The 12,032-nt window shown below is 33.6% G+C and overlaps 2 protein-coding genes across 2 annotated transcripts; both read right to left on the bottom strand.

The window, feature by feature from the left end:
- Positions 1-588: 588 nt before the first annotated feature.
- On the bottom strand, positions 589-6,090 carry LOC123311348 (probable medium-chain specific acyl-CoA dehydrogenase, mitochondrial). The gene is made up of 10 exons (XM_044895257.1): positions 5,939-6,090; positions 5,768-5,852; positions 4,685-4,852; positions 4,390-4,490; positions 4,110-4,190; positions 3,692-3,822; positions 2,979-3,087; positions 2,279-2,419; positions 1,092-1,281; positions 589-887 (listed from the first exon to the last, which is right to left on the bottom strand). Exons 1-10 carry the CDS (start codon positions 5,954-5,956, stop codon positions 655-657), a joined length of 1,257 nt encoding a protein of 418 aa, XP_044751192.1. The 5' UTR covers positions 5,957-6,090; the 3' UTR covers positions 589-654.
- Positions 6,091-6,866: 776 nt separating this feature from the next.
- LOC123318245 (probable medium-chain specific acyl-CoA dehydrogenase, mitochondrial) lies at positions 6,867-12,020 on the bottom strand. The gene is made up of 10 exons (XM_044904862.1): positions 11,740-12,020; positions 11,604-11,685; positions 11,194-11,361; positions 10,328-10,428; positions 9,342-9,422; positions 8,992-9,122; positions 8,782-8,890; positions 8,588-8,728; positions 8,038-8,227; positions 6,867-7,277 (listed from the first exon to the last, which is right to left on the bottom strand). The coding sequence occupies exons 1-10, from the start codon at positions 11,755-11,757 to the stop codon at positions 7,045-7,047; spliced, it is 1,254 nt and encodes a 417-aa protein (XP_044760797.1). The 5' UTR covers positions 11,758-12,020; the 3' UTR covers positions 6,867-7,044.
- Positions 12,021-12,032: the final 12 nt, after the last annotated feature.

Here is a 12,032-nt window from a genome sequence, read left to right as displayed (position 1 = left end):
AGTTTCAAGAGTTGGATTCTTTGAATTTTTGGTCTTTTTATGATACGTAATGGTCATAATGAGAGAACTGGAGGACGAGGGTGATATCTTGTGTTCGAAGAAGATTCAAAGAAATGAAAAACTATATTCCGAAATTCGTTTCATTCGATGATTCGATAAAACCGTTTGTGGGATAGAAAAAAATATTTTTTAAGGTTTTTAAACAACCCGTATCTTTTAAACCGAGTCGATTCGGAAAAAAGAGTAAAGAAAAAGAGTGTTTCTTTTGACCTCAATAATCTACTGTTAAAATATTTGTACGAGTCAAATACTCGACCCCGTATATCGCTAAAATAGCCGTTATTTTTGAGTGAGCTCATGTCTTTATTCCTCCCCTGTCAGGGTACTTGTACCAAATAAATAATATATAACGGAAATTTCTTATTCAATTACTATCTGACCAAGAAAGTTTGCATTAAAACATTTGTTCATTTATAATATTCTTTAATGTCACAAGGAATCGAGTTACCTACTGCATAATCGAGCCAGAAGTTTTTCTTGTTATCGAAGAGTTTCTGGAAGAGTGAAATAGACGAATGATAATAACAGTGGTTTCGTAGTTGTTTATTTACAATAAAAATATGGGGATAAAATTATCAAATTTTATTTTCATAATCACTGCAACTCCTTAGCCCTGCTGATGATGTACCTAGAAATTATAAGTCTTTGAATCTGAGAAGTTCCTTCGTAGATTTGGAGAATCTTAGCATCCCGCATCAGTTTCTCGACTGGATATTCCTTACTGAACCCATTTCCTCCAAATATCTGGACTGCATCTGCAGCAACTTTGTTCGCCATATCAGAAGAATAACACTTCGCTATGGATGCCGTGTAAGTGTTCTTTTGACCTGTAATCAATTGGTTGGCGTTAACAGAAGAGAACCGGTGTGAAAAATCATGAGATTCTATTGTGAACACTGCGCAAATCTGACGACTTCGTGATTACTGAGCGGTCACCCATCCATGTACCGAACTCGCCCATCACTGTTTAACGGAATTGTATCCGGGACCCTGTATTAACTTATCATAAGATATCCTAAAGGTGAATTTACCATTGTCATACTCCCACGCTCCCTTCCTCCATGCCAGTCTGGACAGTTCAACGCCAACAGCCATATCCGCCAACATGAAAGCCACACCTTGGTGCTCTGCAATAGGTACACCAAAAGTTTTTCGTTCATTGGCATATTTCGAGGACTCGTCCAAACATCGCTGCATTAACCCTGTGCATGTTGCACCTATCTGAAAATATAAAAAAAATCATGCATTTTTGTCGCATCTCTAGTGAACACTCTGTATATTGCCACACCAACTTCAACTCATTTTCGTTAAATGTTTATTGAATAGGTGCCCAGTCATTGCACCAGTTGGAAGCCTTTAGGCACAAGAAGTCTGTTTTCTGTACATCATAGATCAGGAACCCCGTAGGATTCGTCAAAGCAGAAGCTGCTGTCCACGCGGCCCCTCTATGAAAAGGGATGCCTTTGCATCCTTCACCATCTTGAGAGCCCTCGCGTGTACCTAAAAAGTCGCGCCATTGTCCCTGTTCTGCAACTAAGAGCTGCCTTCATACATAGCCAACTCATTAATTACGAGGTGTACTGGGGGTAAACAGACACTCCAACGCTGCCGAACTGGTAGATCTGAATGAGCCCGTAATGCTTATAGGCAGGCTTTCCTCTCCTATTTACTCATAATAGTACGGTTATAGTTCTTCCCTATGGAAGTCTAATACAGCAGAGATGCTCTCCGAGTATACCAAAAGATCACATTAGCCTTATGGTACAATATGGATAATATTGTATATATAATATTCAACTGAATCAATGTTTTCTTATTAGTAAATCGTAATGATTTACATACATAGGTTTACACAAAACTCACAAGAGTGGGGAATTTCTAACCTTTGTGTTGGGAAAATTTCACTATATAAGTAAGTTTGGGTTAGGGTTAGGTAAGGTGGGCAATTTCTAAAGTTTGTGTTGTGGACATTTCACTAGGTTGCCGATATGCTCAATCTGATTGTGTGCAGTTAAACGTCAATGTTCTATAAAACGCGGTGAAATGAAAACAGGTATTTTTTCAATCTGGCAACGATGTTTTACTTATCCCTGATATCGTTCCGTTGCCGAGACTATGAAAAACCGTTGTACGCAGAAAGATATATCTTCTTGGTAGGGCATATGCCTCTTGGATGTGGAGGAAAAATGTCTAGTAAACTAAAAAATCGATTACTCACAGCTGGTCTGGTAACATCAAATGCCTGCATTGCAATTTTAAATCCATCACCTTCGTTTGCTAACACATTTTCGATCGGCACTCTCACATCTTCAAATGTCACGGCCCTCGTATCACTTGCCCTTTGTCCCATGGTCTGCTCCTGCACACAGTTTCAGAACAATTTGATTTTGATTTATTGCATCCAATAGTTAATTTTTTCGAGCATGAAAAAAACTTATAATCCCCTTTATTGAATCTTCACTGGAGAAACTGGAGGTTAGACGATTAAAAAATCCGAAATTGAGGAATGAAAGAAAGTTAACATGAAACTCGATATAGAGTGAGTAAAATATTCATTTTGTAGAAAAGTTCTGGAACAATAGAGTAATGCTACGAAAAAAGCATGCATGTTCTCTCCTCATAGGGGGTGCATGACTAACTTGATTGATCAATTATAAATGAAAAATTACGTAATTAAAAATTAAAATTGACCTGTTCGTGCATTATTCTACAAAAGATATTAATTTTGTGCGTTTCCATACATGTATGTACTTCTTACTCATTCTGTATATATTACACTCCAATACTAGAATTATTATGATCAATATAATCCATCAACTGCATTCGTTTAAGAAAACTCTAGTTGCGATGCAAATTCCTATATAGGTAAGTTACAAGCTTATATCGAACAAAAATTATAAAATAAAAAAGGCAGTTACCTTTTTGCCTACTGATACTCCAGGTGTAGAACGATCCACAATGAAACCAGTGAATGCCTTACTCACAGGCGCTTTTGGATCAGTATTAGTTCTTGCAAGTACGAAATACCTGTTCATGAGGAAAAAAAATACATTTTTTATATAGGCATCAGCAATCTTGAAAAGCGGGCGAATAAAATAATTTTTTAGGACAGTCGTATATGAGCTCTCTCTGGGAGCTATCCTTTCTTAATTTATTGGTTATATATTCCTTTGATAAAGGGCATAACAATTTTTATCATCATACAATAATAAGTATAGCATGTGTATGAGATACAGTTTAGCACAGTCACGGGGTACTATACAATTTTGCATATGATATGTGAAGATATTATAGTGACCTCACCTTCATGTGAAATTACTTTTTTATTTCTTCAGGCGTGGAAGACTATTTATTGAAACATGTATGTATTAATTGCAGTAGAATAGATATAAAAAGTGAGTATAGTGTAGTATAGAGTATAGAAGAGTACAGTAGAGTAGAGTAGCACACAACAGAGAGCAGAAAGTAGAGTTGAGTGAAGTAAAATTGAATAAGTAAAGAAGGTTGAGTAAAGAAAAAGAAAATTCGTCCTGAGAAGCAGGTGGGATAGTAATAAATAATTAATATCTGCACTTTACAAAGTTATTTTTATATTATAGTCAAATCATGAGGATTGCAAAATCGCACTTACCAGTTAGCCACACCTCCATTTGTGATCCACATTTTCTGACCATTGATGACCCATTCGTTTCCTTTCTTCACTGCCGTAGTTTTTATTCCTGCTACGTCAGAACCAGCACCTGGTTCGGTAGCGCAATATGCCTAATGAAATTATATGTTAACATCACTTAGAACATGAATATCAACAAATTCATAGGTAAATATCCGACCACAACTAGCAACACCATCATTCTGTGAACCAACAAAGACTGCTATGCATGGTTTCGAATATATTGGATGTCCTCAGACAACTTCAATGACAAACAGAAGTCCTGATGAGCTGTCATGTGCGGTACTTAAGTAACTAGATCACATCTAAGATAGATGCCTTGTTCCTAGGAACTATGGTCATTGCTTCTTAAGTAAAATAGGAATAACAAAATACTCACTGCAACCAAAGGCTCATCTATTAGCCTTCCCAAATATTTTTTTTGTTGCTCCTTTGTTCCTGCTATGATCACTGGAATTTGCTAGAAGTGAGAGGGATAAATAAATCAATTTCGATAAATATGAGAATCAACACATATATACATATATCTTATTGCCAAGGTTGTAGTGTCAAGGTTAATCCAAATAAAGGTGTAAATTACTGTAGATAATAGGTAATAATACATATTATCGAATTTCGGACTATGAAAAAAATTACGAACTGAAGAAGGAATAACTTACCCCCAAGCCAGTAGAATTCAATGCAGTGCAAATTCCTGTGCAGCCGTAGGAAAATTCTTCTTCTATAATACCTGACGTCAGAGACGTTTGTTCCAAGCCACCTGAACAGAATAAACTAATATGATAAAATGAAAGGAATCATAATTCTTCACTAGTTTTTAATTGAGTGACATCGAAACGAATAAACGTTTCTTACTTATGATGTACGCTATTAGGCATGAAAAATTTAGCCACTCTACTCTATTACATTACCAAAATACCTTTTTGTGCAGATAACAGGAAAAATTGCGCTTACCTGCGTGTTTTGGGATATGTCCATTCAATAGACCCAATGTCCAAGCTTTTTTGAAGATTTCCTTAGGATATTCACCAGATTCATCGTGATAAGCAGCGGCTGGTATTATTTCTTCTTTAGTGAATTTTCTAGCCAACTCTTGAATTTCTTTTTCGGTGTCAGTTAGTGCTGAAATTTTTAGTAAAAATATGTTTAATAGCACTATACATATATGCATATTTCGTTATATTCCGTGATTTTTTCCTTCGATTTTTGCACGAATTAATAATAAATAATCTAAAACAGTTTTTTTGTTATAAATATGCTCGAACAGAATTTTAGTATTTCAAATATATGGCGCTCTTTTTCGTATAATAAAATTATATCTAGTTATTATAAGATACTACTAGATAGGATATATAACTCCTTTAAGAGAAGACCTAAAAAATCGTTCTTATGGTGAAAATCTAAAATTTAGACAAGCTATGATTTGAACCCGCAAGAACCTCTGGGTTCTTGCGCTGTCATCCAAATTCATAATCAGAACTCATCCAAGTACCGAACTCGGTGGATGCTGCTTTTGGCTACCGGAAAAAAATTATAATCATTCTAATATTAACGAAATACAATTTCGATCAAGTTTAAAACTGGCTCATGGCTCTCGTTTGAAGGTTTGGCTCTCGTTTGAAGGTTTTGAAGGTTCGTACAAAATTTGAGCGCATTAGATAGATGTATAGTTCCTGAGATACGGCTTTTTTTGGGTTGTTTTTTCATTTTTTAGTGAACTTTGCATAAGTCTTTATATCATTGGCAGGTAATTTTTTATAGTGAAAAAAATTTCAGATAGCTATATAATTTCGAAATCTCAAGTTTACCGGCGTTTTTGAAACTGCCAGCTCTTTAATTTCTTTGAAGAGTTGAAGTTGAATTGAATTTTACCACGAGTTTGACCGACAAATATCGAAATGTAAGAAAATATTTTTATTTTTGTAACCACGTAAAAAATATACTTCTGCTGATCGGGTAATCAAAATATTTTTGATATTAACTTCATAGAGTTCGAGATGCACATCATCTACAAATACACAACATTCATCTACTTACTGAAATTATATCCTGCTGAACAATTTCTTACACCTTGTTTCGAAAATAGTGTTTTGCTGCTTTGCTTCAGAACATTCCTGGATAACTGAAAAAATTCATTTTCGAAATGTAAAATCACTTTTAACTAATGGATTATTCCATAAAATAATTTTAATCCAGATGAAATTCTACCTGTTGAATGGTGGCCATAGCGGATAATATCGAATTCGCCTCTTGTCAATGGAGCGAATTCAATAAAATAGGAATTTCGTATAGTTACGGCAGAATATCAGCACAATTTGTGTAGGTCATAGGTGAATCTTCAACTTTGATATCGAATTATCGCAAAAACTTTACAATGTCCGGGTTTATGAGATAAAAAATACGAAAACTAAGAAGTCATTATTGTAATCCGTAATTATATTATCAATTATATTGGATGAAATTATTTTCTCAGTATATTTTTTTGAGATGGTGAACATTTACAGACTCCCAACCGTTTCATAATTTCATTAACAATTACCCTGTATCAATACTGAGATAATTTCTCGCAATATGCTTGTAGTTAATTGAAAATATTTGTGTAAGATTTCTTTTTTCACCCGTGACTGTTACACCAGATCATTGAGCTATAAATTTGAAGTTACTAGTGCTTGTATACATTGAAAACACCCTTTAAAATCAATAGTGGTAAGAAAACAACTAGTATAGGAAATTTTTCAGAGGTACACTTGAAATTATACAGTGTTTTAGGCAAAGTGTCCACCATTAGGGTGGAACTCTCTGTATAGTATTTTTCGGAAAATCTGTTGCCTTTTTATATAATATACAAATTTTCTCATCTTTGCCGAGTTGATTAGAGTGAGTTTAGAATAAAAATCATTACTCCGTGACTGAAGGTCTAAACAAGAAGCTAAAAAACTAAAGCTGTATTTTGGAAAATATTTTCAAAATATATTCTAGTTCATATTTCGCCAAACCTTCACGTCAAAAAACTGCTTTAGTTTTCCCCAAAAATTCTGACTACACTTATAGCACACATTCAGCACTTTTTTCGTTTCAAAAGTTCCAGTAGAAATATTCTTCGGATGTCGATGGAGGAAATGAAATAATTCACAGATCAACATAATTATTTATTAAATTTCAACCTGATATGTATAAAAATACTTATATATTTATTGAATATTGTAAACTTTACGCCAAAACTTCCGTTGTAAATATGATACTATCAATCATTCATAAAAACAATTCAAAAAATTATTTTCGATGATATTCATTCATTATTTTCAAGAATATTTTCAGTTCAATTCCTTAGCTCTCTCAATTATTTGCCTGGAAATAATTAATCTCTGAATCTGTGCAGTTCCCTCATAGATTTGATATATTTTAGCATCTCTCATCAGTTTCTCTACTGGATAGTCTGTATTGAATCCATTCCCTCCGAAAATTTGAACAGCATCAGTAGCATTCTTGTTGGCCACATCAGCAGCGAAGCATTTTGCAATTGAAGCAGAGTAAGTGTTCCTCTTACCTGTAGAATTTCAGACGTCTTTAATGTGAAAAATCATGTTTGTAATTACATTCATATAGATAATTCTATCCAGTAGTTTGATAAGTATGCCAACGTTTTTCTTCCTCATGCCACCGCCCTTTCAACTAATAAAAAATCAAATTTCCTGCAGCTTTTCCTTAATAATTATGTTATGAGTTTTATTCATGAATTTTTCAAATTCGCTACACAAACTTTTCGAATTCATATTAAAACGAAAGCGTTTCTCGTGCACAAATTGGCAACAGCGCGCCCTAAACCGAGTTCTTGTCATAGAGATATGAACTAGCCCATAGCCTACTAGAAGTTAACTTCTGACTTCTAGTAGGCTATGACCTAAATAAGCCCTAAGACAAGGAGGATTGACTCTTGATTTGAGACTTCGGCCAAGAATGAGGTTATGTCTTGTTTACCAAACATTGAATTGATGACGAATTAAATAACAACTGATGATTTTCAAGAAGCCATCTTCGTTTGTCTTATCATCATAATCAATCTGTTGTCCTTTATTATTTACGTAATCCGTATTCAATGTTGGCAAATGGTGAAATATTAACGAAGCCCTTTAAATTTTGAACCCTCATATTCATTTTTGTTTTTCAAGTACTCGTAATAAGTTTTCCAAGAAAAAACTGAAAATGATGTCTTTGAAATGCGAAGTTTTGAAGATATTCCATATAAATACTTTCATAAGCAGAGAAAGATCCCTTCTATTTTTCATGAATATCTATGATGGACATACCATTATCGACTTCCCATGCAGCTTTCATCCAAGCCAATCTGGAGAGTTCAACACCAACCCCCATATCGGCCAAAATAAATGCTACCGCTTGATGATGGGAAATTGGCACACCAAAAGTCTTGCGCTCATTGGCATATTTAGATGCTTCATCCAGACATCTTTGGGCCAAACCAGTGGCGGCGGAGGCAACCTGAAATGATTAAAAGTATCGAACAGGTTTAATGACAGGTTTTTCTGATTGAATTCGATATTTTCTTTGGAGAAGTTCTGAAGAAAAACATTTGAATATTTTTCGAATTCCCTGTCCAGTCTTTTCAACAAAAATCGGCTATATAGAACTTCCAGGATGGCAAGTTAAGTTGAATTTGATTTAATGGAATGGAGTTGAACAATAGTTGCGACTTATTTGGATCAATTTTTATGGTGAGTTTTCGAACTTATGACTTCTAGTTTTCACCTGGGCTTTCTGATTGGATCACATATTGAGTCCTTCCTTCTGATAGAAAAGATTCACCTTCTTGTAAAATATATTGAAAGACTTTCAACTTACCGGAGGTCTTGTTTTGTCGAAGGTACCCATAGCAATTTTAAAACCAGCTCCTTCTCCAATCAACACATTTTCTTTTGGAATTCGAACATCTTCGAATGTGATACCCCTGGTATCACTAGCTCTCTGACCCATATTTTGTTCCTTGAATAATCAAAACAATAATCGTAAAATTGAGACATTTATTCCTTATATACCTTTCTTCCCGGTGTTACTCCAGGCCACTCCCTCTCCACTATGAAACCAGTGAAAGCTTTACTAGCAGGAGCTTTAGGATCTGGATTGGTGCGAGCCAATACGAAGTACCTGGAAGTTCATTAACTTTTACAAGCTTCTTCAGTGGAGAATTTTTTCAGCTTCTGACCAGTCTTAAGACTGGTTGCTGAGTTTTTTATCATTATTATTACCAGTTTGCAACTCCCCCATTTGTGATCCACATTTTTTGGCCATTAAGTATATATTCATCTCCCTTTTTTTCAGCTTTTGTTTTGATACCAGCCACATCGGATCCAGCCACTGGCTCAGTCACACAATAAGCCTGAAAGAGAAAGTCACTGGAAATTAATAAATACTCATGACGAACAAAATTAATTTCAACAAGAATTAATGAAAGATGATGAGGAAAGAACAAACATGTGAGTTAAAATGAAATGTGAAGAGATTTTGATGTAGAGTATACATTCAACAGAATTAATATGTTTTATGCTTTGATTCTCAAGAATTTTTTATTTATGTGCTGATATCAACTTGAACTTACTGCAAGAAGAGGTTCTTCAAGGAGCCGTCCCAGATATTTCTTTTGTTGTTCTTTGTTGCCAGCAATAATGACTGGAGTTTGCTGGAAATGATAGTTATATAAATGTTAAAATGTAGGATTCAACATCAAAACATGTTCTTCAAGTTGAATTTTACATGATTTCACATACTAAAAACAATGACGATACGCCTGACTAAAAAGCTTTACTGTTTGATGTGTCCTATCGATGCTAACAATAAAATAATAATTTGAAATTATCTATAACTTTAAACATCAATTGAAATTTAAGAGTCAATATTCTTATTCGTGATCAAACGATCTCCGATGTTTCTGACCTTACTCAGAAGTATGGTTTAGGGGAACTCATAAGAAGCTCTTTAGTTCAATAGTGAGGTCATCTACCATGCCCAGTTGTGAATCTGGGGCCTCACTCAAGCCCGCTTATAGAATTTCTAAGAATTTTTTTTTTATAACCCTGTTTGATACACGAATTAATCTCTGACCGAATTTCATAGAATGATTGCAACAAGAAAGTTCCTATGGAATATGGTCCTATACAAATATTTTGCCAAGTTCCACAATAATTTTTCTCTCAAAACATTCTTCAAAACCATCACCTTAATCAAAATTCGTTGTACACCAGAGGAAAGATATAGTTTTCAAGATATGCCTTGTTTTGAGTGAAAAATTGTTAATTGTTACAAAATAATAGAATCTTGAATAACTTTACAACACAAGATCATACTATATATACTTTTTTCTTGTACAATCACTGTGTTATTTGGCTAAAGATAATTTATACAACATGTATAATACACCATAACTGTAAAGCAGCCTTCATTATCCTATTATAATTTTTTTTTTGGTAATTCACTGTCCCATGAAAAATTTGAATACAACAAAAGCGAGAGACCAACAAACATTAAAAAATCAGAAGGTCAGGAAGAGATATAATTAATATATTAACAAAAAAAACATTAACTTACACCCAATCCTGTGGCTTCTAAAGCTGTAGCTATACCCGTGCAACCATAACCAAGTTCTTCAGCTACCAAACATCCAGTAAAGACACTATTGTTCATTCCACCTATGAATGAAATTCACAAAATTTAAAATTAACATACTGACAAATAATTAATTGCTATTCTCTTTCTACTCCCAAAGTGTAACCTTGAAGTTGAAAAAAATTATTACATCTAATTAATGACTGTTTGAAAATCCTGTGGGATTTGTTTTTTCTAGATTAAGTTTTTTTTTTGTTCTACATTTGTAATTACCATAGTTATTGGTGTTGGTGTGGAAGTTAATAAATTAAATTAAATAAATTAAATTAATTGTCTTAAATTTTACAGTCTATGATCCATCCTTAACACAATTCAGAATCACACCAGAAACAACTCAGATTGTTTTACTATTCTGATAGCATGTTAACTCAAAAAAAAATTCATATGAATTGATACTAGAAGAAAAAAGTTAATCTTGGGAGTATCTCAAGAAAACCTTATTTTAGCACAGAAGTCTACCCATTTTCATGAGATCAATCCAAGTGATTCTAGATTCTAGAATGGAGGGGAAAAAAAACTATTCTGGAAATGAACAAATATTCACAAACTTCATGAAAAATTGTGAAATTACTGATCTATTGTTGGAGAAATTTGAAACTATAATAATAAAAATAAAGTTTCTAGGAGTAATTCTCAATTATAAAACTAAAATGTTTACTTCTTCTTGGAATACCTACATAAATGATCCAGTTTTGATTTGAGGTTCAATGTATATTTAAAGTATTTTTGACCATGAAAAATTAGTTTTTTGTTAGATTATAGATACCTAGAATTTACATAATGCTTACCAATATCTTCAGGTATATGACCATTGATGAGTCCAAGTTCCCAAGCTTTCTTTACAATTTCATGAGGATATTCTCCTGTTTTATCATGGTGGGCAGCAATAGGCATAATTTCTTCACGGGCAAATTTCCTCGCCACATCTTGTATTTCTTTTTGTGTGTCAGTCAAAGCTAAAAAAAGCTAATCCAGATTATATAAAGTAAGTAAATGAATCAAACATGTTTCAGATAAAAAAATACCTGCAATACTTTTGTCTTAACTATTTAAATTCCTGTTCTATATGAAATGATAATGGATTTTCTCTTTCCACATCATCAGTTTGTATTTTTCAAATTTATAAATAATATGTTTTTTAAGAACGAAGTGAGTACCTAAAGTGCAATTTTCATAGATAAATGAATAATCAACTCACCAAATGAATAACCAGTCGAATTATTTAATTTAGAGGAAAGGAAAACCGCCCGACTCTTTGATCTCAATAAACCTCTAGATAGCTACAATGAAAAAAATGAAAAAAGAGTCGATGGAAAAACTAGAAATGAAAAAACCTTTTGCAAAGTGGCCATTTCTTTGTGAAAATTCCCTATCGAACCTCAACTGATGATGAATTATTACTGAAACTAAACCACGAAATGAATCGAATTCGAACAACTTAAAAATTGGAAAGCCGAGGAGTGGACTTTGGATCAACCTTCAATTCGGACTCGCACTCCGGGTAAAAAAATAATTTCAAGATTATATTAATAACAGAGAATCTGTTAATATTTTTACAAATTAGTAATTTGGGAGATTAACATTATGAAGATTAACGATTGATATTCTATGATTTAGAAAATATATT

This window comes from Coccinella septempunctata, chromosome 1 (assembly GCF_907165205.1).
Source record: "Coccinella septempunctata chromosome 1, icCocSept1.1, whole genome shotgun sequence".
Lineage (NCBI taxonomy): Eukaryota > Metazoa > Arthropoda > Insecta > Coleoptera > Coccinellidae > Coccinella > Coccinella septempunctata.
The sequence above is the reverse complement of the archived record's forward strand: the minus strand, read 5'-3'. Positions and strand labels throughout refer to the sequence as shown.